Below are 27,954 nucleotides of genomic sequence, written 5' to 3'. Positions count from 1 at the left end.
TAGAAGCAGGAAAAATGGGCAGCGTGAGGATTTGAGCGACTTTGACAAGGGCCAAATTGTGATGGCTAGACGACTGGGTCAGAGCATCTCCAAAACTGCAGCTCTTGTGGGGTGTTCCCGGTCTGTAGTGGTCAGTACCTATCAAAAGTAGTCCAAGAAAGGTTCATGGGTGGCCAAGGCTCAAGTGGTCTGCTCCAACATACGAGCTACTGTAGCTCAAACTGCTAAAAGAGTTGCTGTTTCTGATAGAAAGGTGTCAAAACACACAGGGCTTCACAGTTTGTTGTGTATGGACTGCGTACATGCAGACCAGTCACGGTGTCCAGGTGGTCATAATGTTATGGCTGATGTATATCTAAGCTTCCACAGTCTACGCAGGAAGCCTTTTCGCCACCACTCAATTACATCATTACAATGTTGTCAATTTCACCTGGTGTCAGAGTCGGCACTCAAGCTAAAATAATTTGAATAGTGGAGCTTGCTGAAGATCCTACGTGCTTTTTTTCTTTCTTTCAGGTACAGTGTGGATTGTGAAACGTCAGAGATTTCTGATAGTCACATTGTGTTTCCAGCCTACAGAAACAGTAGTAAACACTGTATGTTCCAGTCTGATCCCCTGCTCTTCAGCTGTGTGAGGTCAAACCACTCCTTTATCCGCATCTGCCCCTGTAGAGACTACATTAAGGACCAGATAGCCTTATGCAAGGCATGTATCTAACGGCTGGATTGAAAACATGTTCTTCCTGTGTATAAAGGTAAATAAAAAGTATTTGTGTGTGTTTTATCTGAATGGCCAGACTCACAACTCACAAACTGATCCCTCATAGACTTATGGTGATTCATACAAACGGGACAAATGCAGCTTGTAACACCTATGCAGCCTATGGTTACAATTTATGGGCAACAATGCTGTTTACAGTCTTTTCTTCAGGTTCAGTATTTGTTGGCAGCCATTTGATGGACAAACAGCTCATTGTAAGGTAACAAAAACCCAATGATTCTTATATTCAGGTGATTATAAACTAATGAAAACATATCTATGTTACAAACTGGACATTTAAAAAGTCCTGCAAAGTCCCCCTGTTTAATGATGGACTCAGTTCACTGTGTTTTTTTTGCCCTGCCCAATGTGAAATGTTTTTTTTGATTGGGCTTGAAAGACTAAAAGAACATGTTACGCCAACCTCAACTGTACATGCCAACTAACTAATGGGGTTGAGCATTAGTCTGTGAAGCCCTGAATTCAGCCACCGCTTGTCTGTCAATGATGTTTTCCAGAGTGTTTCACAGAGTCTGTGAGAAACTGCAAAGAAGTAATCAGATAAAGGAAATGGATTCCTATTTTCCAGCCATCTCCTTGAGGTGCACTTAATGCACATTGTCTTGCCAAAGCACAAGAGTGCGGACCTGCAATGATGATGCAAAAGTGTGAAATTGAATAAGGGCAGGTGGGAGAACATACTGAAGTGAGAAGCGTCTTTTCTATTATAAAATGCATTAGTCTTTACTAGTCTCTTCAAAATAATGCACTCATGTCAAAAACATGCAATGTCTGTTACACACCAAGACTGTATAGCAAAGTATTCTGTATGTGTAGAAAAAACACCATGTCTCAACATTGCTGATGAATAAGCAGGATAAAACTTTATTAATCAATAAAACTTTGCTCTTTGACAAAGAGATACCTCATAGATCTTTTACATAAATAAATGGTGTTTACATCATCTGTAATACCACTGATGTCATTACTGTACAAACAGACATAATAATTCTGTTACATAGTCAGATTTATCAGAAATTCAGTTACATCTTTTCATGTTTGTTTTGTTGTGTGTGTGTGTGTGTGTGGAATGCATTAGTAACCACTAAAGCTGTAAGGGTTTTTACAAGCCCATGCAAAGCAACTGAGAAGTGGTTAGTATTGCTATTATTATTTATGGAAATTAAGTCAAATGAACGGTTTGATGCCTCTTGTGGGGCAATAATAATATGTCAATTCATCAATACGAGTACAATCGAATGATACACACGTCAGAAGAGTGGACAGATGTTTTCAGTGATTTGGCACAGTTCATAAAGCTACAGATTTCCACATTTTTCTGAGCTATTTCAATGAAACAATGAAATTGATTCAAATATTATACCACCTGTAAAATGAATAGAGGTTTTAGTGTTTGTGCAAACAAGTAATACATGTTTAGAGGTCATTTCTTTACTAACCTCTAGCAGTCTTTTGGTGAGATGGAGTGTGAGGGTTGAAAAATTTCATAGGGCAGTGGAAAAATCCCATTATAAATAAATGAAATGCAATCGCAACTCTGGTGATTGTAGAATTACAGTTTATATTTAACGTCTTTTTTTGGTATTCAGCTGTTGCACTTATCCAGTGATTTACAGTAAGCGCAACCGCTTCAAAGATCACTCATTACTAAGGAGTATGGGGGCGGCACAATCACAGCACCCGGACAGTTTTTTTTGTAGCATTAATGTGCACAAGAGAAGTGGAATGAAAATAAAAGAAAGTGCGAAGAAGAGAGGTAGAAAGGATTTTGGCACCAAGTCTACCCAAACACAATAAAATGAACCATATAAGCAACAGAGATAGTAAATCATACCATTACTAAGACTGAGTTACTATGATTTTGTTTTGTGCCTTGTGTGGTGGTTATTAGCGTGTAAACACTGTGCTTTGCTAATAAAAGTCACTGTAAAGATTGTCTTCTATGCATCAGAGAAGGGGGAGGGGCATTACAAATCAGTGTGCTGTTGGTGAGTCGAAGAGGTGTGAGCTGATTCACGCCTTCAGTTTACAGCTAATCCTTATTCTCCACACAATGGAACTAAAGATAACACCAGAAATTTTGCACCTTGTCCAGTATGTCGCCTCAGAGTTGATAAATACAGTGTCGAGTGGATGTAGGCCCTTTCAGAATCACTGTCCAAGGCTTTGTAACCGTCTTCAGCCTGGGATAAATTTAGACTCCCTCTCATAGATCCAGTGCACTGAATACTAATTCAAATTCTTGTCTTCTGGCCACCGACCACAAGAGGGCTCACAAGCACTCTGGATCCTCATTTACAGGAAGAAACCAGGCCACAAGCAGTTATATATACAGTTTAGCTCACTTAAGAATTTTGTGCCATGGATAGAGAGCTCTTTTAATATCTGTTTGGGCATAATACAGTATTTATGCATGATTTATATACATTTCAAATTGAATTCATCTCAATGCATTTGTATAAAATCAATCTATAAATTGATCCATCCGTCGTCCAAGAGGATGACAATGAAGGTATTTCTCTTAATTTCATTAAATCCACATAATACATCATCATTCATGTTTAAAACTCTAGTTTTTCTGTAAAATTATTCTGGATCTTCTCATGATGCCTACTGAATTTCAGTTAAATAACACAAATGATTTGTGCCAGCAGGTAAATTGTGGCTGTTAAGATAATTATTTGCTTAGTAAGAAGAAACATTTAATAAGTGACCAAGGAGCCTTGGACAGTGGGGTCAGATCACACCTACATCCAATTTGAGATTTTCACTTACAGTGCAAAAACTTACAGTAAGACTTGTCATTTAATTTCACCAATAATCTACAGTAATATGTAAAACAACATTTACAATATAAGCACTATAGAGTAAACATTTTTAACTATATGCAACACTGATCATCTTGTACTTTAACTATATGCTGTCTACTCCAAAAAGCCTATTATGTTGGCCATAAAGTACGATGATTATATTTGTGACTTTTTTGTTACGGATGCACCTAAACAGTGTAATAAACATATTTACAGATTGTGTGGTTTGTATTTACATTCTGTTCATTGCACATAATGATGAATGATAACAATGGGAACATGCAGAACAAATGGGTGGTGAGCAGGTAAGCAGACACAGGAGAAAACACTGTCTCTGCAAATGATATGCAATGAAAATGATGTTCACACAGGCTGCTTTATCTTTGCCATTGTGCTTTGTTTCATCTTAGGTTTGAGACTTTGTCTTATCCAACTATTCATATGACCTTTGTAGTCAAAACAAGGGAAAAAATATATGAATGAAATAATGTTTATAAAAGTAATAAATACCTCACCTGGATTCACAGCAACAGTCCACAGAGACAGTGATAAATAACAGGATTATAGCAAATGGTAGATGAAACTTTGTGCTTTTACGTGTATTAATTATCTAAGCCTGAAAAAGGTGTTTCAACAAAAACACAAGATAAATACTGATGTGTTTTTTTTTTCAATCTTCCCCTCATAAAAACTGAGATTTTAATATAATTCTTCAGCTGTTTGTTTGTTGTGGTCAAACTTTATTTCGTCAAACTGTCAAACAAAGTTTCAAGTACCAAAAAAAGATGAATTTCAGTAAATAACTGAATATGGTATGTGTGCTTGTAAACAAATCAACAAATATGTACAATATATGGCAATGAAACATATTAGAAGTCAGATACAGCAGTTAGACAAATCAGGCTCAAATCATTTCTCAGTTTTTAATTACCCATGAGCACTGTGCTTAACTGTTAACTCATTTGTGCCTGAATACATTACATACAGTACAGTAGGCTATGATCTGTAATATAAACTGGTCAAATGTTTTGTGCACTTAGGTTTATAGCCATCATATGGCAAATGTTTGTCCTCTGTGTCTCCTGTCCTCTTTACAGTTGTTTGCTTTTAGTTGTAGAGTTTCTATATCAAGACCTCACTGTGTTCGCTGATGCTTTTTACCTTATAGAGAAAGCAATGTTTGTTGACTCAGTACTGCATATATGCTTTCTGTCTGAGCCCCTTTTTGTCTGCTTTCCCCCTCCTCTCTTCCTCTCAGAAAAAAATGTATAGTGGTTGCTTTGCAGGGAGGAGGCTGGTGAGGTTTTGACAGGAACTCCTCTGTGTATGTTTAAGGAAAGGAATACCTTTTTCTTTTTTAAAAAGCAAATTTTAGATGTTTTCTCAAGTAACTTATGCTGTATTTTTTGTGTAGACCTCCAAAACATTTTATAAATTTGGATCCCCACTATGCCCACTGTTACAATAGCTGAACCCTCAAGGACAAATCAATGCACTGTAGTCTCAGTGTGAAAACTGCGATATGTGTAAGGTTTCATCTAAGCAGCAACTACAGAATGTTTACAGATCGAACAAATCCAAAGTTCCTGTTGGTGGAGTTTCAGTTCTTGAGCCTTTTCCTTATTCTAGGTGTAATTTTTAAAACGGTGGTTTCCATGGACAAAAAAAAGGAAGAAGAATGTGTTTTCCTTTCAGGAGGTGGTCTTCAATCATGTCCTTTTCCCTCAAAATCTTAGACGTCTGTGTTTGTGTGTGCATGCATATGTGTTTGTTTATGTCTGAATGTATGAATGCACTGTTTACAGTACTGTATATACAGCATGTGTGTGTATAATCATGTGTATGAGAACGTGTTTGCGTAGAGTCTATATGTGCTGCATGTGCAGGTGAAATGTGTTTTAAAGTATGTATGAAAGACAGCGAGAGGCGGGCGGAGGGCAGGAGGCAGCCAGGTGTGTGGGTGTGCATGTGTGAACCTGCTCGTCTGGTCAACACACGCGTCTCTCACTCAAAACGTTCGTAGTTCCTTGTCTGTCTCACACGGGGCACCATGTCCTTCAGGAGTCTGTGGAGACAGAAACAAGGTCTCATTGGAAAGCAAATGTGTAGAAATTACAGCTACTGCAAGGAGTCTCAGCCTGTTTTGGGTCTGAGCACCTCAAGCCAGTACAGAGCTTTCAGGTTCACATGTGACCCTGGCAATGATAGAATACGAATAGGGCCTGATTTACCAAATAAAAGTTAGGAAATATTTCACATCAGCAGCTCAAAGAAATGTTGACAGGGGACTGCTAATGGTTTGTCTCTTACTTGATGCCATATGCCAAAATGATGAGCCCAATGAGAACTCCAATGGTGCCATCCAGAAACCAGACATCAGTATGGTGCTTGAAGACTTCGGCACTGATCAGAATGGAAAATCCCATAACAGCACCGATCATAGAGTTAAACCCTGAAAAACACAAAATGCCATGTCTATTGTGCATCTCAGCAATCAAGTAGTGACATAAATATGCTATACAAATCCTGATAATGACCCATGAAACAATTTAACAATGAGGTTGCCTTACATCCAACTTTAGAGGTGCAGATTTAGCTAGCATAGTGTATTTGAGTTACCCTGTATAGCGGCTGGTGTTTTTATAATTACATTTCTCCTTGTGTGAAAGCTAGCACAGTGGGTTATTGTCTAGCCTGCAGTAAGTGTATAGTCTTGTGGGAAATAAATCCAGGCTCTGAGAACAGCAACCTCAGGTTTATTGGATTGATGCCCTGTGCGTTCTGAGACCAGGGAATAGCAGTGTGCAGTGTGTGTGTCTTGGGCTTTTGTTCACATGTGCATGTGTCTATGAGCAGCCAGTGGATCATAACCTATTACTTCTTCATAATCAGTTATTTGAGCAACTTTCTCTCTCACACAGTATCATGCACACGTATACTCCTAATTGTGGTTTTGGTTTTATTAATTTGGTTTCCTTTTGTTGTCACACGTTTTTTGTTTGGTGTTACTGTGCCCTAACCTCAACAATGGCCACGGTCAATTTTATGCTACTTCTACTTCTGTGCATTTCGGAGGGAAATATTGTACTTTTAACTCAACCACATTTATTTGAGTTATAGCTTCTAGTTACTTTGCAGATTAAGACTTTGGAGGCCTATAATGAGCATATAAAATATGATGTATTGTACCTAGAGTAAATTAAACTACCCAACAGCATATAAAATAGTAAAAGTAGCTCCCTCTGGACCGGCTAAAACACTGAAATGCATCTGACAAGTAAATGCATCAATAATAATCCAAATTTAACATATAATAAAATATACCTATAATTTAATTAACATACTGTATTGCAACTTTTACTCCAGATAAGGGCCTTACTACCTCTGTTTAAACATTACATATATTTTAAGTATATCAACTGTATACACTATCTAAACATCTTAATTTGAATTTTAATAATTTATGTACATTTACTATAATGTGATTAAATACACATGGTTTAAACACATTTTTTTCCAATTTACCAAGAGTGTAATTAATAAAGTCAGTCAGTTCTGTAACTGTTCTGATTGAGCTGCTTGTCATTAGCAGGAGAGAGACAGAAACAATAATTATCAACACTGAAAGGCTAAAGAAATCGCTAATGAGTTATGGAAAACAAGATCATTTTCCTGGTCGATTCCTCTGTACTTAAGGCCGAATACTATTTCCTACTGCCATTCTGTAGCTTTGTAAAGACCTCTTATATTGCTTTGCTATTAATTTATTTATATTTAACTATGTGTATGTGTGTGAGTGCGTGTGTTTACCCTACCGTCAGTGATAAGTGCCCGGCTAGTCAGCACTCTTCCCAACATGAACTTGGCCACAGCCAGAAGAGCACATGTGAGCCCGCTCACTATAGACACACTGAAGAGGAAGTCATCCTAAAGAAAGATAAGGAAGAGAAGATAGAGGGGCAGCTTATTTGTATACCAGGTAAACCATGTGTGTTGGATGACATAAAAAGAGGAAAAGATAAAGATAAAGAGAGAGAAAGCTACACACAGCGTCTGCAAAGCAGACACTAAAAGCGCCAGCATTATCAGTCAGACAGAACGACCCACAAAGCTTTCGTCAGCTCAAGCATTAATAATACATGTACAGGCCTGACTTGGTGCATCAAGCCAAGGTCATAAACAGATGACGCCTCAAAGTGATGTGAGGGTCTGGTGTTTTCAATTTAAGTCTCAAACAGACTCAGCAAAAACCAACACTTGACCCCAGAGTGTCTCTCTATCAGATTTAATTGGCCCAACAGGGGGAGAGACAGAGACAAGGATCAGAGAAATGGAATGGGGGAGAAACTGGGAAAATAAGAGACATATATGACAAAAATCCAACTGTACTGTTTTTCCAGACTTTATGTTTCTTCAACAAGCTTTTGATCAGGGCTATTTATAACATAAACCAGTGTATAGCCGTGGTGGTTGGTGTGGGCGTGTAGCCACACAATAGGTATTTTTCACAGCAGACAATTTGACTGAATCATAGAAGAAAAAACTCATGTGTTACTAGATACATTAACAAAGGCTTCATTCTAGTAAAGGAAGTCATTAAACAGTGACAGTGACTGTGAGTCAGCATGCACAATACCTGGACCAAAAAACTAATGCAGCTAAATGGAATTCAGCAATCATTGTGCAAATAGACAAAATACAAACAAACTAACAAAAAAAAACATCTTCCCTAATCTGACAGCACATGCACGTCATTTAGGAGGAATGCATCAACAATCCAATACAGAAAGGCTGCAAGTAGCACAGACGACAACAGAAACCATTTCCAGGTGACACTAAAAAGCAATGAACATGGCTGGGAAACTTCTCTTTTTGCCATGGGTTGTGAGTCATGAAGTTCCTGAAGTCGTCTATCTGTTAGAAAATTAGTTACAATTTAAGTCTGTTTTGGTGGGACAACCCAGCCTCGTCACATATGCTGTCAAATTGGTAAAGATATTTTCTTTTTGACTGTTTCTGTCTGTTTTCTTAAAGATCCAGTGTATAACATTTAGATGACTATATTGGCAGAAATGGAATATAATATCCATAGGTGGTGAAGCGAGGGTGTTGCAATCTGCAACTACACCGCTAGATGCCACTAAATCCTACATGCTGCAGTGAGTTGAAGGGCCACTGGAGTATTGTTGTCTCTCCTGTTTTATTGAGTAGTCAGCACACTCATAAGTTTGACTCTGACTTAATGTCAATTGAATCTACATTAACATAAAACACAAATGTATGTTACATCTCGGACACACACTAAAACTGTACTACCAAAACTGTACTACCACACATTTTTGTGCTGCTGTGGGATTAGACTTGATATGACTTATCTGAACTCTTATTTCAGTGTCCTCTATTGCAAAAAGTACTCATTTCAGTCACATTGCTACCATCTGTGGGACTAAATACTGAAGATGTAGACATGAATTACTAATCATAGTATGTATTTATTTAAGGCACTACGCACTTATGGTCCATCCACACAGGTTTTCACTTAATTTGCCTCACAGTGTCTAGGTTTACTAGGATACTTAATAATAGCCATCATTAATATTATTAGTACTTTGTGCATATATAATAGATATTTGTGGGTTGTGGCAGCAAATTCAGATGTCACACGCAATCATCATCATTTTGTGTCATTACTGACAGGTTGCAAAATCATAACTTTCTTATAGTAAATGACACATTGCATAGGATTGCTAATGGACAGAACACGCTATGGACACTACTTTTTTGCATTCCATTGTGGGAAATTTTGAAGGCATTATGTAGTGCATTGTAGTTTAAGCTCTTGATAGCTGGTCAGCTATAGCTTGTTAATTCCTTACACCCTTTTTACTCCCATTTAACGGAAACGTAAGACTACAAAATGAAACAAAACGAAAAACTGACTTGTAAGTGTGTCACCCCATGCATGTACTTTATGTATGTATTTGTTGGATCAGTGTGTGTTACCCTCTCTCCTTCCAGCCCAGAGGAGGCAGGGAGAGACGATCTCAGCTCTCTGTGTTTAATCAGGCACTAGACACAGACAGCCTGCCATGAGACCAGCAACCCAGGACGTGATACGAATCAGGATTCCTGATTTCTTTCACCCTTTGTCCACGCAATGTGATTTTACAGCCTGATACTTCAAGGTAGCAACATTTTACAGTATTCACGCTGTAGTGCTGCTGTTATCCTCTGACTGTAAAGGACAATCTCTCAGAAGAAGAAACCAGATAATCAAGTACCTTTGATGATCAATATACTTAACATGCACATTCTAATGTCCCTCTAAAACTTGACATTTTCCTTCTTTCTGTTCATAACCTATATATCTTTCAGTTGCGAGCACAGTCCTGCAGACACATACAAACACAGCACATAAATAGATCACTGCTGGTACTATGAATCACCTCTGACTGCTGTTTGATGAAGAATTCTGTGAATAAGCGTGTTTTTGCACAAAAAAGCCCAAAGGTGGATACAGAGGAAGAGAAGCAAAGACATGGTAATGAAGGGAGACAGACTAGGTGAGCTGGCAGGGATAGGTTCGAGAAACAGACTGGGTATAATGATGAAAGAGGGGCGAGAGAAACAATGAAAGAGATGGGATATGGAAGAAAGGGACCGAGAGAGACCGGCAAAAGATAATGAATGAGGTAGTGAGGGAAGAAGGTAGAGAGATGCTTGATAAATGAGACAGAATAAGATGAACCTGTCCTATAAACTCCTGCATCTACAAATCCAGCTAAGCCTATAGCCAGTGAAAGTATTATGCATAAAAGGAAAGCGCCAGATGGCTGACATCACTCTTCAACAAACTGATGATCAACTAGATGTAGCTTACATGCCAAGAATAACCCACCACAGGCCTGGACAGAATCTGTAGTTGTCTTGTTCTTTCACACCACTGATTAGGTGCCAAAGATATACGTTTATATGCACAAAACATCCATTAAATTTAAAAATAAAAATGATAAGACAGGGTGCTTTGAATCCCGGATGGAAGGTAGAAAGAAGAGAGAGAGATGGTGAAGAAAAGAGAGAATGTCAAAGAGAAAGACAGTGGTAATAGGCTCTTGCTGGTGTCAGGAAGCTCCTCTGAGACCTAACACCCACAGTTTCTATTAACATAATGGCACTGGAGCATCAAACGCAGTCTGCAGACTAGCTGCTGCCCTTAGCCTGCTTCTCTACTGGCTTCAGTCTCTTGGCTTTATCTATTTTGATTTGTGGTCAAAGGGGCTTCAGTGACTCAATTTTTACACCATCAAACAAGCACTTAAAAATAATCAAGAAGGCACACACTTGGTTTGTCTAGTACAGATAAGACAAACCAAGACCAAAACTTGGCATATTTATCCTTTAAATCACATCATTTCAACATGAATGCCAGCACTGTTTTCCTGTCTTCTCCTCTCCTCTACTCTTGATCTGTTGTTTCTCACTCTTTTGAAACAGCAGTTATTATTTTGCTTTATGTGTGTGAGTTTTATACACAATCGCTCTGTTGCTACCTGCCTTTTAATCACTGTACAGTAACAAAGCTTTAGGAGAGATAAATCGAGGTGAGTCCAAGACTTAACGCAAGGTGAATTTTACACGATTGCATATATAGTCACAGATGGGCCCAAATAGAGGGTCATTTACCGGGGGTGATGCTAACTAAGACTACTAAGACTATAAATTCACGCTTCTCTGGACTTTATGAATCTGCTTCATAAATATACACACAATGGTCAAACAGTTAACGTATATACAGTCCGCACATTGGCAATATGCGTAATTAAAAAATTCACAGCTATCCCGGAGCTTTATGCAACAGCTTCATAAACTTTGTAACATCTATTAGGGACAACTTTCAAAACTAATGTTATTCCCTTGTTCAAAATGTACACAGAAGAAAAAGGAGAGAGATGCATTCAGTGGTCAGTGCATCCATTGCTAGCATGCAGCTGGAACATTGGTTAAACACAAACTGCATTAGCAGTCAAATTTGTCCAAATAACCCAAGGCAGAAAATAGCTTAACTTTGTGTGCAAATAACTAAAATTACTTTCTGTGGATATTTTACAACAGTATTACAAGTATTAAACCAGTCATATAATGCAGACAAATTATAATGAAGCATAAATATGCAAGAAAGAATATTACCATTACAATAAACAATAAAAAAGCTGATTTTTCTTCATTTTCAGAAAGTACCTTGTGTAGTTCTGGCCACTAGTGGCAGTATAGAGCAATATTTTCATAAGTGGGTATGCTTTTTGTTTTTATCTCGTACACCCGCACAAGGATGCACAGCACATATTCTAGCACACATTTCACATTCTTGACATGATTTTTACGACAGACAAGGAAATAAAAGCTGATGTAAACATTCATTTATTACTAGGAAGGAAATGCATTCAACACATTTGTTAGGCCTCAGATATATAGACACTTTTTTATATAGACACACTTTTGTTTTTTGTTTCTTTAGAATAAAAATCCACAAGGGACCTTTAGGATACACTCCCTGATTTTGTTAAACGGCTCAATAGTACCTCCAAAACCTTCAAGTGTCAAATTTTCTCTCAGCTCAGTGCTGTTTTAAGACTCAAGTTTAAAAATATCAATAGAGAAATGTGAAGATATTTTGGGATTTAGGAGCACTGCTGGGCTCTATAACAAAATAAAGAAGTGCATCTTAAACCTTTGAAACTACATAATAAGTAAACTCGCAGAGGAACTGTGTTTTTAAACTCTGGCGTTCCTCTCTGTCTTGGATTCACTGGTTAGTGAAAAGGACAGATGGTGAAGGTTAAATCATTTACAAACCAAATAGAAGGGTTCAGAACTGGAAAGGAGGCGATGGGCACTCCGCAAGCAGTGTGATGATGGAAGAGTCGGACCGTGCCCCAGCAACAGAAAGACAAGACTATTTTGGGACCTTATTCATAGTCTTAACACCTCCAGCGAGAGGTGGCGGTGGAGGGGGGTAAGTGATGTTGACATTAAAAAGAAAGTGTGTGTGCATGTCTGTGTCGAAGAGAAAAAGGAAACAAAAGTCAGGTGGAGGGAGACAAAAACTCTGACGTCAGAAGAACCACAGTGGAGGGCTATAAAAAGATACCTCACTCACAACAATGAACCGTTTGTGTTGCTCACTGTACATGGACTGCATGTGTGTATTGATTCAAAACAGACTCCAGACTTTTGCCAAAAAGGATGTATATTATAGACACAAATCAGAGGATTCCCCTTTTTATCACACATGATTTACAGTCTGACAATAATTTCAATGTAAGAGTTTATAGGGGTGATCTACAAATCTACAGTTACATAAAACATAAAATTCAGTTTACTTGTCACAAGAAATATCATACAGCCTGTGAAAACAGCTGTATGAGGTTTACTTTGGCGTTGGAAGAGCATTTCTTTCTTTCTGTCTTTTCCTAAAAAAAAACCCTGATGTTTTTTTGACACTTAAAATTTCACAAACTACAAACTTGGGGAAAAAAGCCTTTTGTTTGGCAAAAAAGTGTTAGAAATGTCAGGTGTGGAATGTATCAAATGAAAGACACGCATTATGGGAAGTGTAGGATCGAGGCTGCTTGAAGCTTGATTCATACTGGACAAATTTTGACCATTCTTTTTCAAATCTTGTGAATCCCAATATTACATTCAAAATGAAATTTCTGCCATAGCTTAGTTTAAAATCCTAATTCAAATGAATGAAAACATACCTATGAATATTACATCCCATTTCTGCCATTATATCCTCCTAAATCTTACACACTGGACCTCCTGCCTCTGTGGACAATCCCACAATGCATTGTGTCTTTTTTTATAGAAAGTGTTACTGTCAGTGAGGATACAAAATTATTTCTCTATCCTTAATCTCTATTAATTTATTTATTCCTCTAATCTTAATGTCTATAAAGGGCACAATTGGTATCAAGTTTGGTTAGGGACAATAAAAAAACACATGGTTATGGTTAGGGTAAGACCCAAATTATTATATTATTAATGATCAATATGAGCAAAATTCCTACAAAGAGTGGGCTAGTGTGTGTGTGTGGTCTTACCACTTCTGGGGGAACCCTGGTAGCCAGATCATGGATGGCCTTTCCAAGGATGCACAAGGAGGAGAGAACGAACACAATCCCAAGGACTACACATGCTCTGCAGAAAGACATACAGAGTGCAAAGTGTTAGCTTCAGTGACTCTGATCTGTTTTCTTTCTCATTTTAATCTGGTTAATTTATAATATTCTTGCTGCAGTGAGGACCGAAAAAAAAAAATTTTTAAAGTACCATCACATAAACATTAATAAATGATACTTGCAGTGGCCTTTGGCAGTCTGGTGAAATATTGAAAGGACTCAAAAACAACAACTCCTGCCCACTGCTTTGAATAACAAGCAGTTCATCAACATGACACATGTCAGTAATAACATTATCAGTGATATGATGCATCAATTCCCTCCTATTACACAAAATAGATAATGTCATGGTGAGGCACAGTTCATGAAGTAACAGCCTGATTTGAGCAATAATACATACAAATAATCTCAAAACCAAATTTCTTAAACAACACAGTCACAGTGTTTGGCAGATGTCAGGAGACTATTTGCAGTCTATTTGCTCTGTGTGCAACCAGAATAAACAATTTCCCGACTTCTGTCAGAGCGCTCGGGGGTGGCACTTTGTGGTGTCAGTTTAGTTTATTAAAAAATATCAGGCATAATGAGGTGAATGTTACGATACATTATCGGGGGCGGGGTGGTTTGCTCTGGCAGCAGTGGAACAAGATGTGGTAACTCAATACCTCTCCATTGCTTGATTTACTTTCTCACTTCCTCTGACACATCTGCTGGGCCTGAATTACAATGTCTGTGTCCCATCTATCTCACTACAGGACAGAGACACAGTATCTGACAGGTGCAGTGAAGTGGTGTTTATCCTTTGCAGATTTGGATGGTGGTTGCTCACAATAAAACTGCCACAATTTACTAAGAAAAAGGCAACTTTTAAAATCTGCACATTTTTGAGAAATGCTTCTCTCCGAGACACACTTGAAAATTATTCAGCTTTCACAATCACTGCGATTCTAACTGCTAAAACATGCATACATTACCAAGAAACTGGTATATTAACAAATCCCAAATTCTCTTCAAATCCCACAGCTAAAACTATAATGGGGAAATCGTCTGTGTTCTCTCAGTTATAGGTGTAACCCGAAAGTCTCATTCTGTCTCATTAAAACATTTTGTTTTTGTACCATTACAGGAAGATGTATGTCCTGTAAAATAGTGGTGTAGGATGGGCCAGATGTTTGGCATGACACAGAAATAAGATCAAACAAACCAACTTACATATAAAAACCGACAGGTTTAAGCAACAGCACATATGGACAGACTTTAGGTCAGACTTTATTAGCCCAGTTTATTTCTGTTTACAACAAATGGGGCATTGAAATGTATGTGTGTGTGCAGTTATTTGACAAATATCACTACTAGTATCGTTACCGATTAAGATTTCACGTTAAATTATAAAACACAATGCACAGCTAAAGATAAAAGTGCAAATGGTATAAATATTAGAGAAAAGTCACAAATGGTGATTATATCCTAATAAAAACATGAATATTATATTTTATTACTGCCAATAGATCCCAGTAAATGTTGGACCACTAAACACTCTCAATATTGTACTGATGCCTCTACATGACCTACCTGAACAAAACAAGACTGTAAACAGGAAAACTACCTTTTTCTATATATTACTCTTAAAGCCCGCCACCCGGATTCCACTTTAAATCAATGAAAAAAGGCAGCACAAACACTATTACTCTACTCGTACTCTTTTGTCCACTGGGGCTGTCAGAATCAACACAAAAGGGACGTTCCTTGTAGGGGCTTTAAGTAAAGGATCTGTGTGCTTCCTCTAACACTGTGTGTTACATGGTTTTGTATATTAAGTATGAAAAAGAGTAGAAAAATCTTTTGTGTGTGGTAATGATTTTGTAGACTGAGGTGTGTGTGTGTGTGTGTGTGTGTGTGTGTTAATGGAGGGTAGAGTGGCAGCTACATCTTTCATCATCTGTGACACCTCTGAGCTAGACAGAGGTGCTGTTGTAAGACGAACAAGGCTCTGTGTAACCCGACAGCCACTTGAGCTGCAGCAGGTCTTAAAACTGATGGATTAACAGCCTTGTGTTTAGCAGTGATGTACGGCGACATACAGTAAGTGACTTTGTTCAGTTACGAATATATTGCTCCCTTACACCCTCAAATGAAGAAATAGTCTCTCAAATGATTTGGTGTGTCCAGTTGGGTATGAAAGTTTGAAAGCCTAACAAGATGGGGCTTCACATTCTGTGTGGGCAAGTAGATATAGCAATTCAACGTTTCGACCTTGCAAAACACTTTCCCCCCCATTTTTTCTATTTCTGAGCTCTCTGAATAAAGCTAAGTGGTTTATTTTTCAGAATAACACTAAGACATGTCACAAACACATGCATGAACATGACTGAATTGTATAGAGATGAAACCCTTAAATAGTATATGAGAATTACAGAGAAATACAGAAACTCTCTTACTATGATGCAGGTGGAGAAGAGTAACCCAAATTGCATCACACCACACAGATTCATCATTAATCAAGCATTAATTAAACTCAGCATGTTGTTTGGTACTCACATATACTCTCTGTGTGCAGAGTGTACAGCTGCTGCATTGCTGTAGCGCCAGAGAACAATGACTGATGACAGGACATCCAGCGTGGCATCAAACTACAGCAGAAACATAAATGAGCAACGGAGGAAAATAGGAAAGGTTCTTAAAGCTGGGGTAAGCAGTTTTTTTATTATTTGTGCATCAATCAGCAAATATTCCATGATACCATTCAGTATATTGTAATTTAAATGGTCTGAGAGAAAACTAGACTTCTGCACCTCCTTTTGGCTCTGTTTTCAGGCTTTAGAAAATTTTGCCCGTGGTGGAAGATTTTGGCCAATTACAGGATATTTCAGAGAGAGGGCGTTCCTATTGGCTGTTCTACAAATGCAGATGCATGTGCACGTCTTTTCAGATGGCGAACGTCCCCTCCACACTTGGTTTTAGCATTCTGCCAGCGCTGGATAAAGTGGAAGTGAAAGATCTTGATTCAATGGCGGAAAATTCCTCCTTTACCTATAACAATGTTTAGTATGGAATACGTGTGATGGCGCTCTTATTGACGAGAGCTACTGTGTGCATAATAGCCATGTGACTTTCTCTGGCACAAAGCTGACCATGTCCAATTTCCTTTTTGGTGTAATTAGAGGTCAGTGTGACAGTCCAATAACACTGCTCCCCAGCCCGGAGAAAAGTGTTGCTGAGCAGTCGTAAAGTCTGGACCATACTCTCATCCTGCTGTTAGATGGCGTCACAGCTGGGACACTGGGCCGCAGAGCCCTTGAGGTGTGATAAGTCGCGGAGAGTGAGCCCTACAATGCGTGAAGTTTCGCAGGGCAACTGACTCCGTCTGCTGTGTTTTAAACTTGTGGGTTTGGTGGGAGGGGCTTAGTGGAGTTATATGAGGTAGCAGAGAGAGAGAGAGAGAGAGAGAGAGAGAGAGGGGCAAGGTTTTGTATTGAGTTGTGTGTTTAAACTACCTAACCCAGCTTTAAGTTACAAGTTATTACAGTAAGTACTTATTGCAAAAAAAGATGTAACTTAAAAATTGCATTTATTAATGAATGTTTACTTGAACAAAATAGAATAATGAAGCACTTCATCTTATGGGCTTTTATTCAGTCTAATTAGTAAATCACATTATCGCGAAACATATAATGACTATTGATGTTTTATTCCCACAGGGGAATCAAGGTGATATACATTATTACCTTCAACCATTGGATACTTTGTGCTGGTCTTGGGATTCTCAAAGAAGATGAAAGAAAGTCTGATATCCCCTAATGCTATATCATAAAATATGGTACGATCATTATCATTTAATTTTCAAGTCACATAATGTACCTGTAAAAGCTCAAAGAAAAATGTCAACTTTCAACATGATAGCAGCTAAAGCTACCAACGATCAGTGGCTGTGATCTAACCCTTTCGCGTTGAGTTATAACAACTTATTGTCTTCTTGCCACTTTATTAAAACTGTCATAGGAAGCCCAGCACTTGCTAATTAAAACCCAATCTTTAATAAAGACATAGCTAGCTGGCCTAGGGGATGGATGATTTAATTTTGACTTCAATCTTATTAAGTCTCATTTTTTAAACTAATTATGCTCTCAATCATTTCCTCTAAATAATAAGTAGTACCAAGCTTTATTTTGATGAAAGCCATCAGATATGTTTAGCCAGCACAAACAGCATTTTGACATTCAACCCGAGCTCCATGCCCAGTCTCTCCTCTCTGCCCTGTTACCTTGGAGACAAAGGGACCAATAATACGTTGGTAACAGGAGTCATTAATAAATCACAGACACCAAGGTTATGACTAATTGATCAATGCAAATGGGAAGAAAGGAGGTGGAACTTACGGCAAATCCAAAGGCTGACGCACTGTGTCTCATGAATGACTACAGCTGGGTGGAGAGAGAGGAAGAGAGAGAGAGAGAGAGAGAGCAGTTAGTACTGATTGATTAGTTTTTATTTCAGTAGTCAGTTTTATTGTATAGTTAATGTGACATTAGTGACTTTCAGAATTTGCTGGCTGGAGACAAGATACAACATTAATTTTTCCAGTTGCATTAATGATGCACATTCATATGTTTATCTGCACATAGAATGCATTGTGTATAATTAAGATGATTCATCTTGTGCGCAGAAAAACACAACTTAATGATGCAAAATAAATTGCGAGATGAAACACAACTTACAGAAATTAGTACAGAAAGTACAACTCTGATAGACACAACTACAATGTAGAATTCATACACAAAAGAAAATCTCTATTCATCTTTTTTTTTAAAACATGAGCCTGCTGTGCCTGTAAACAGGTTGCTGACAGTGGTGAGCTGAAACAGTAAAGTTGTACGCCAGAAACCCCACAAATTAGCTGAAAGACACAAGATCACTCCATAGATTCAAGATTCAAGATTGAAGATTCAAGATATAAAGGCTGCCACATAAAAAATACATACAGTTGGTGCAGTAACATACAAGTGCAGATAAAAGTGCATTCAGATCCACGCAACATAGCCCCACATTTCACACCCTTTACTTATAGAGGAATGGAACATATTTTTTAAATACATATTCAGGGATCTTTTCCTGTATTTAAAGGATCAGTGTGTAGGATNNTTGCAGATTGCAACTCCCTCGCCTCACCCTCTCCTTCCAAGCACGAAGGACAAACTACGGGGGCCACAAAACAAACAAAAAACACGAAAGGTTCTATTGTAGAAACATGGTGGTTGAAGACTGCCTCTGTAGATAAAAATGTCTCATTCTCAGGTAACAAAAAACACAACAATTCTTATTTATAGGTAACATATAACTATTCAATTTCTGCCAACAGATCCTCCTAAATGTAACACACTGGACCTTTAATTGGAGCAATAATTGTCCTTGCTTCTTTAACTATTGTCTTCTCAAAGAGCATTTGAAGGGTCCCCAATCTCAATGCAGTCCTCTAGAGGGACTCTACCTCATCATCTCCAACACTTTCATTGCCCAAGCTGAGATTGGCATTGACATAATTATCCTCTGTCCATCCCTAAACACACTGAGTCTGCGCAAGAAATATAGTCACTGTTGGATCCTTCTGTATACAGAATTCACATGACATGCTAAGACAGGTTAAAGTCAATATGTACACTCGTATTTGTAAGAGATAAAGCTAAGGGGGAAATGCAGAGTTGGGTAATAATTAAATAAAAAAAAACAATTAAATGTTGTTCTGCAACAAAGATATTTAATAACAACATTTTGAAGTCTCCCTTGAGCCTGGCTAGATGCATAAAGGTTTCCTGAATGGGATGGAGGGCATTGTATTCTTCTTTGCAGTGCAGTCCCTGTTTAACACACCTGTGCTATTTTGCCCTTCTGCCTGTCTTTATGTTACTTTCTCTCTTTCTCTCTCTCCCCTTGTATTTTCAGGACAGAGTCTCAGGGGACAGCATATCGGCAGTTAAATCACCATGGTAACAGGAGATTTGAGGCCAAGCCGGGAGTTGGTTTGAACTGCAGAGCTTTCATCTTCTTCCTGCATTTCTCCCCTCTTCATTCTCCTGGCCCCTGTTTTCTCTCAGACTCTCAGATTCTGATTTCCTTTGACACTTTCATCCTTTCTTCCCCTTCCTTCATATCCCAAGATCTCTTGTCTCATCTTTGAGTGGCTGCCTTTTTGGCTGCTTGATTCATTCTGATTTAGAGCTCACTGCTCTACAGTGGCAGACGTTGTGGCAGTGACGATGAATTTCGCCAGGCGCTAACAAATATTTAAAGTTAGAACTAGCTTCAGCCGAACCAGATTCAGCCTGAACTACAGTTACACGAAAAGGGAAGCACATTAGAGAGACGAAGGGAAAATGAACAGGAGGGGAAACAAAATGATGGATAGGAGGTGAAAAGAGGGAATAAAGAGAGAGGAAAGGAGAGGGCAGTCCCAGACAGACCTTTGATATAAGGCAGATGGTACTAGTCAGGCTGCGTGTGTAACACATGACTGCCCACACACACTCACACACACATATGCTGTCCCTGTGTCTTGCTCTGTCTCGGAAACCGTCACCCAGAGTCTCCCTCTCTTTCTTACTAACACGTCCTCTTTCTTGATTGTCTTCTCTCACGTACAAACACTCTCACATACAGAGGGTGAGCAGAATCTCTGGAGCTCCACCAGGCCTTCAGTCCATCTGGGAAGTCCAGAAGCTGAGCCAAACATGAGTGTGCATGCTTTTTTTTACCATGAATTTAAGAACCAAATACAGGGGGAACAATTGAAAACCTCTAACTTTACTCTACCTTTGTCACGATGCTTGAACATAATCCCTTGTGTCAGTTTGAGCAGTGACAATTTAAGCTATAAACTGCTTGTTAGCTCGTCAGACTTGCCAACATTTAATAGCAAGCAATGTTGTGGAACATTGTTCTGTTCTTTGTGGAAGAAATTATGACAGCTGATCAATAAAGTGAGCCAGAGAGTTGAAATCACATGATAATAAACATCATATTAATTATGTTTATAGGTCAGTGTCATGAATGCACCGTGAGACTGTAAAGAACCTGCACTTTTTACATGGGTGTCTTGGTTCCTGATGCATTCCTGCTCCATAACTGTACATTAATCTCATAAAAGTTAATTTCCTGAAGAAGAATGATAACTTGCAGCCCATATCAGTGCTGTGTAATTGTAACAAATGAGCTTATTATCAATCACAAGCTCTAAACCCATACTTTATTCACATGGAGATAAATTTTGATCAAGAGAAAACAATCCTGGAAAAAGAAGAGCAAGCACAGGGAACGATCCTTAAAGTTATCGTGTTAACTACCTTCTTAATAACATTTCCTCAGTTCCTCAGATATCTTCTAAGACGTTCTGACATGATTTGAGATTTGAGACCACAGGGTCAAACAAGAAGTGTTAAAGTGAAATATTTAGGAGAAATAATGAGCATATTCTAGGTATTAAAAAAACAACTATAATTTCATATATTTAAAAAAAAACAACAAGAACATAATAAAAATAAGAAATAAAAACAATGGCAGGTTCTTACTACATTAAAATATTATCAAGAAACAATGTTATTTTTACACCAACTAATAGCACAAAAGAAAGATAATCTTGATTTTTGTTATTCTGATTTGAGCTAATACAATTTAGGTAATCTGCTGGCATTTTATATTATATCTTATTTCGAGCGACCTGCCTGGACGACACATCTCATGAAACAGAGTTGTTGTTGTGTGCATATAATGCTTTAACGCCCAGTGACGAAATACCATGAGGGTTTGAGAAATACAAAGTGGACACAGGTCACTGATTTGATAGGGGCATGAGCAGAGATGTATCCTAAATCCTATAGTGGAAACTGCAAGGTTAACTAATGACTGCCTATTGTAGTACAGAGTGGCTCTCTGCCTGCATTAGGGCCCACCCTGGGTGGATGTCATGTATACTATTGACCCATTTAGGAAGACCAGATAGACCACACACAAACATAAAACAGAGTGTGTGTTATGTGTGCAAGTGTGTGTGTACCTCCCAGTGAGTGTGTGGATTAAGTCAAAAGCTGTATGGACTTTTTTTTTTGCCCTTAGTGTCTAACTAGTTGGCCACCCCTGCCCTAGAGATCTGCCCTGGACAACCATAATCCCACCCTGGTGGGTAATTTTAAATCCTCAGTGCTTTGCTCAGGAGCACTGAATCACCCCCCTTGTTCAGAATTTCCTACTTGGTAATTGTTAGAGACGTCAAGCTGTTACTTTGTTAAAAACTAAGGCATAATTTGTGATAGAAACTGATCTAGGTCTGTCTGTTTCTCTTTTTCTTTAAACCTACAGCACATGATCTTTGCTGTGATTAAAGATTAACGGGTATACATCCAGGGGTAGATTGTGACCTTGATGATAATTGGCTGTTGAGGATCTAAAAGCCTCTATGTGTGACCGTCTACATTCCTAGAGAGCCTCTGATAAGAGTTCAGAGCTGAAACATGCTGGCTGAGAAGCACTGACCCATAAAGTGTCATGGGTTTCACATAGTTTTATGGTTTCCAAGCGATATAACGTGCACATTTGAAGAACACATACAACTCCAAGTTATGCCTAAATAACAGATTGATTATAGGTAGATATTAGTTTGTTTCCTTTGCAATGAAAATCTCTTGACAGAGTTTATATGTCTATATATTCTGAACTTGTGACTACAGCGTGCCTGTGATCATCGAAACCATGTCATCCTTTTCCAACTTTAAGGCCATGTTCAACATTTTCTCATAAATACTATAGATAATGTACAGTGAGTGATATTATCACACAAGCTTAACAATACTAGGAAATTAACTGTAGTGATTAAATATGGTGATTCATGCTAAAAAATCAAATAGCTCATACTCAAAGAGTAATGACATAAAATCTTGTAATACAATGTTTAAAATTTCCCAAAACTATTTAAGCTGCATGTAATGATTTACTGGCCAAAGAAGATAATAATATAAAAATATATAAAAAAACATATTTAATGCTTCTCCGGGGAAAATCAGTGACAAGAGTCTTTTCTCTGAATTTCTCTCTGTATAATAAATTGTTTGTCTGACCCTCTGTCTTCAAAAGCAATGCAGTGTCAGCTGGATTGTTAATCAACATTTTCACTGAGGAAGCACTCTGTGCACACACACACACACACAGTCTTTAGTCAGTGTTTAAAATGTTTTCAGCTCCAGAAAGAACAGATGTCCTCTCTGTATGTCTGTGTCGTTCATCTAGAAACTCATTTGGGAAGAATTTAAGACTCCTCAGCTTTATCACCAACTTAAGCTCACCTCTTCCATTTAGACCTCACATCTACCCTAATTTTAACAAGCAGAAAAGCACAGTCCATTTGTTATCGTCATCAGGCCAAATACGCAGACTTTCTCTCTTGATTCCATTTAAGCTACTAATTTAAAAAATAGTGGGTTTTCTTCTCTTGGCAGTCATTAATTTTTCCAGTTTCTGCTCTCAAGCTCATTTCAATGTGCTAGCCGTCTGTCTGGTTACCGCCTGCCAGCAAATCGATGCCTCTCTCAGAGAGACCAGACACCATTCGGTGTAACATCCTTTGGGTTGTTAGTTAATCAGGGAGGCAAGCATGTGTGACCAGTACTAACAAGACTGGGGAAACAGGAGGAAAACGGAGAGGAGGAGGTGGAAATGAAGCGGTAGAGGGAGGAAAAAGAAGAGGGCAGCAGACAAAAGACATGGAGGAAGAACTACAAAAAGAAGGGAACTCAAAGAGGAGCAGGAAAGAGGAGGATGAGGGGAAGCAGAAGCTGAGAAATAGAGAAAAACTGGCATATAAAAAGATGAGGAGGAGTAAGAAATGAAAAGGAGGGGGAAACACAAATATATTGTGCTGTATGCGTGTGTCTCCAAATAATGTGTTTGTGTACAAATACTAACTTTTGTATTTATTATAAAAAAACCTATGCCTTATAAGCCAGTTCATGGTCGTCGAACATGAGACTTTTTGGGCTATTTCTATTCTATTGTATTCTATTCTCTGTTTCCCATAGTCCACTCAGATGTCCTGCCAACACCTGCACAGCCATAGCAATGGTTAAGACTTGGCAGCAATAAAACCCTAATTATCAGTGAGTTATGCAAGAACCGGGGCCAGTGCCAACGCTTAACACCCATACTCTCTCTCTCTCTCCCTCCCTCTTTCTTCTCAGTGCACACTTGGCACTGATTATAAGCGATAGATAGATGAAGCAGCATCTGATCGGACATTAGGCCTACTTTCAGACCAGACTTTGAACTGTGAACTGGGCGTAGAGGACCTGCGAGCGAGACAACATAAAATCATTTGTAATACTCATATAATACAAATAATTCTTGTTTTATTCTGTCCTCTGGTTGAGGCATGCATATATAAAATGTAGGCTACATGAGATTATAGTGTTTACCCCATATAAATGACATACAGCACATTCCACACACTCAATACACACATAAAGAAATCTGCTTTTAAAGAGTTAATTCTACCAATGCCCTATAAGGGCTTCCAACCCCTTTTCAAAGAGGTTGACCAGGCTGTCAAGGTTTTTCAAAGCACAGACATATATAGAGTGAATTGCCCTTAGGCTGCATGCTCAAATTCATAAAACATGATGAATAAGACTAAGAGGCTGCAGCCATGCTAGCAGCTCTTTGAGGCTGAAGGCCTACCCAGGAACAGCTGTGCTTTGAGCTAAACGCTAACGTCAGCATGCTAACGTGCTCACAGCTGACAAGGCTAACATACTGATGTTTAGTATAATGTTTACCAGGTTCAGTATCTTAGTGTAGCATGTTAGCAAGCTTACACTTACTTATTAGCAGGGAACACAAAGTACAGAAGAGGTTCATGGAATTATATTTGGTCCATATGTATCTGGTCATAAATCAATGTACTGGATAAATTACAACTTTCACCTAATGATGGCGATAGATGAAAAGTTAGGGAACTGCCAAATATTTATTTATTATTATTTTTACAAGTTATAGTTATTAAGTAGTTATTTACTACAATTCCAGTTGTTATGTATGCAAATATTTAAGTCTGAACTAGTGACACCACATCAGAGCCACAGCTAGAAGGACTAAAAATACAACAAGAATGGAACAGGAAAGTCAAAAATGTATGAATTGGACAGCTGTTTGAAATATATGTAGTGTTTTTTCACAGTTGGGAAATAACTACTTCTACCACTGCTCTTATCACATATGGTTTCTACTGACAGGGCAAGACGGGCACCACCTTTTCAAATGACAGACATAATAGCACGGGGAAAGGTAATTCTGGCACTGCTTCTGTTAATTATAGAGAAAGAAATGGATGATGTGATGCGAAACTGAAACTATTTGCAATTTACTACTTTTATACTGCAATTTGTTTTTTACTCTCCTGTGGTTATAAATGACTACAACTGCCTAATGCTAAAGTAACTACAATGTAACAGGATCTATGAATGTGTTTAATCTCTGTTTTCCACTCAATCGGCCATCAAAACCACCCCTGCAGTTGGCTGTATGAAAAAAAAGTCCCTATCGAATTAGTAGAATCATTTGCAGCCAAACAGAAATTTAATTACGTCCTCCTCTCTGTTCCTCAAGGGCGAGAGCTCAATTCAGGGATGTGAAATTCAATTACATCACAAGGAGCAAAGGAATAATCTGGGAGACAGGGAATGAGGAGGAGAGAGGTGAGGAAGGAGACAGACGGCGGCAGATGGACAGACAAACAGAGCGAGACAGGGAGGCAGTGTGGGTGGGAAACAGACAGTAAGAGATTAATAAAGTGAGAGGAAGAAAGACAGAAAGAGGGAGAGAGATTGTAGGAGCCAAGCTGCCAATTAGTGACTCCAATCTGAGCCTCCAATCGAATCGAGGTGACTCATCTGTGTTAGTGCTCTTAAAAAAAATCTCCCAACAGACACGTCTAATGAAGTTGAGGAAAACCACTTAACGGTCCCAAGATGAGAGAAGGGATTCAAAGTGTTTGAAGTAGGCCTATAGTTGTATGGTTCAAAAGCAGTTCATTATATTTCTGCACTATGTGGTGATGGCAGATCTGTTATTTGCACAACGTAATGATGAGAAGGGAACGGTAAACAGAGGCAGGTGAGGAAAAGGCCTGAGAGAGAAGTAAGAGAGCCAGACAGAGGAGCGAGAAAGGGAGGGAAGGTTCAGAGAGTGGAGAAGGGGGCCTGAAAAGACAGTAGGGAGAAATTATGCATCATTAAAGGTGGACTAAACAAGATTTTTATGCAAATACTGTCAGGGCTGAAATTGTGCAGAGAGGTTACAAAGGAAAAGAACATCCCATGGCCACAAAGACACTGTAGGTTACAAGACTTTATAAGTAGAAAATCTTGTGCACGGTAAAAACCCAATTCCACCCTGATTTAAATCATCATTCTGCTATTGTTGACTGAAAATATGCAAGGTGACCTAGTGCAGCTTTTAAAAGTTTTGATAGATGAATTCAAAGGACTCACATTGAGTATGCAAGCAAATAATGCCAAACTATGAATGGAATCATCAAATCAAATACACATGCACTGTGTTTGCATGCATCAATATATAAGCATATGACCCCATTTACACTTCATGCATCTCTCCAAAGTTGCATTTAAGATGAACCTTGAGAGGTGGTTTGATTCTATAGCCAATTGTTCAAAGAGTGTAAATGCATCCGTCCCTTAAATTCATACTACAATCTTTATGACTTCTAAGTGTAACTACTGGCACTCTGTGGAAATACTTACTTACTGGGTATATCCGCTGTGATATTGGAAGTTATTAAACTGAATTTGGAAATTGAAAGCCTTTATTTGTCATTGTACACAGCTACAATGGACGATTTAGAGAGCAGCTCCATAAGCAGAAATCAACTGCCTCCCTGATTTAGCCAGTGGAAATACAATGTGGCAAAATTTAGAAAGTTAACCTTATAAACCGCTTGAAAGACACAATCCTGGTAAATGTTAAAATCATAAATTTTGCAACAATACATTTTGAAAGAATCCAGACAGCATCTTTACTTTTTCTGTATTGAGTTGATGTGTTGTTTTGTTGTATTTATTTCTATATTAGGCTAATATAAGACAGAATAATATAATGATCCTACGATGTATTTGATACAGAAACTTCTTACTTTGGTATTAACATGGTGAGACTTGTATGTTCCACCGATCGCCAAATATTGTGCATTGAACAACGTTCAATCAGTAAAACATTTAAGGTATTTATACCCAGCATAACCTTAAATTAGGGTATTATGGGAATTATAACGTATAGTATAGGTATACTGCATATAGATCAAAGCATTGCTAAACTGGCTGAATTATAAAATCCAAGTGGTACTAAGAGACGATTGGGAGCCAAAAGAGACAGTTTTTATTAGTGAGTTGGGGCAAATGATCTGGCTCACTAAGAGATGTAATTCCCATTACCTTAAATGTAGATATTGAACATATCAATAAAATGTTCAGTATCAACATATTTCATTAGTTTTCTGCCAAAATATCCATCCACAGTGACTACAGCATTAACTTTTTTATGATTAAGTTTAGGCAACACAAGTACTGTGATTAAGGTCATGAAAATATTGTGGTTTAAAACAGAAAAAGTTCTTGAAGCACAAGACATGATCTATTAATTTATTTCCCCAACTATTACCAAAGTGCTTTTGTTGCCTAAACCTAACCACAGTCAGGAGGAAAAACCATGGCCTCTATTGTCGTAGTCCTGCGCTGTACAACTAGCACCACCTCCTCGTGACTCTGGTGCGGTTCACAAATATAGTACCTCATTAAAAAAAGTTATTTTGTTTCTGAAAATAATCCAAGCAGTGACTGTGTTGGCAAAATTTCTAGGAGATTCTAGGAGATAAGTGTAAATGGGAAGTATTTGTGCATAGAAAAAACATTACCAAATGCATGTGGACATGTATTACTCATGTTATGTTATAAATCTGTTCCCACTGTCACATTACGGAGACTCGGCTTCCGTTTTTAAGAGTCCTCGTAACGTAAATCATTAAATTCAAGGGTAGTTTAAGGTTAGGTAAAAGGGAGGTTGTGTAAACCCCAAGGCTACATATATTACAATCTCCTCTTAAAATAGCTAAACTTAAAAGATATTTCTTAATTTA

General features: G+C 38.2%; 2 protein-coding genes across 2 annotated transcripts in view; one reads left to right on the top strand and one right to left on the bottom strand.

Moving 5' to 3' along the window:
- Nucleotides 1-1,154, top strand: part of LOC118339259 (alpha-1,6-mannosylglycoprotein 6-beta-N-acetylglucosaminyltransferase A-like) — a 13,838-nt gene extending 12,684 nt beyond the window's left edge. Inside the window, exon 17 of the mRNA XM_035676834.1 lies at nt 517-1,154. Within this exon, the coding sequence (XP_035532727.1) occupies nt 517-718 (202 nt within the window). The 3' untranslated portion in view covers nt 719-1,154. The remainder of the gene's footprint in view (nt 1-516) is intronic.
- Nucleotides 1,155-2,332: 1,178 nt separating this feature from the next.
- tmem163a (transmembrane protein 163a) overlaps nt 2,333-27,954 on the bottom strand; it is a 57,168-nt gene continuing 31,546 nt past the window's right edge. Inside the window, exons 4-9 of the mRNA XM_035676007.1 lie at nt 18,149-18,187; nt 16,311-16,402; nt 13,695-13,791; nt 7,407-7,518; nt 5,902-6,043; nt 2,333-5,656 (exon numbers count right to left, since the gene is read on the bottom strand). Of these exons, the coding sequence (XP_035531900.1) occupies nt 5,596-5,656; nt 5,902-6,043; nt 7,407-7,518; nt 13,695-13,791; nt 16,311-16,402; nt 18,149-18,187 (543 nt within the window). The 3' untranslated portion in view covers nt 2,333-5,595. The remainder of the gene's footprint in view (nt 5,657-5,901; nt 6,044-7,406; nt 7,519-13,694; nt 13,792-16,310; nt 16,403-18,148; nt 18,188-27,954) is intronic.

Source organism: Morone saxatilis, unplaced genomic scaffold (genome assembly GCF_004916995.1).
Source record: "Morone saxatilis isolate NCDOM2014 unplaced genomic scaffold, NCSU_SB_2.0 Contig5, whole genome shotgun sequence".
NCBI lineage: Eukaryota > Metazoa > Chordata > Actinopteri > Moronidae > Morone > Morone saxatilis.
Note: the sequence above shows the minus strand (reverse complement) of the source record. Positions and strands in the feature narration are given on the sequence as shown.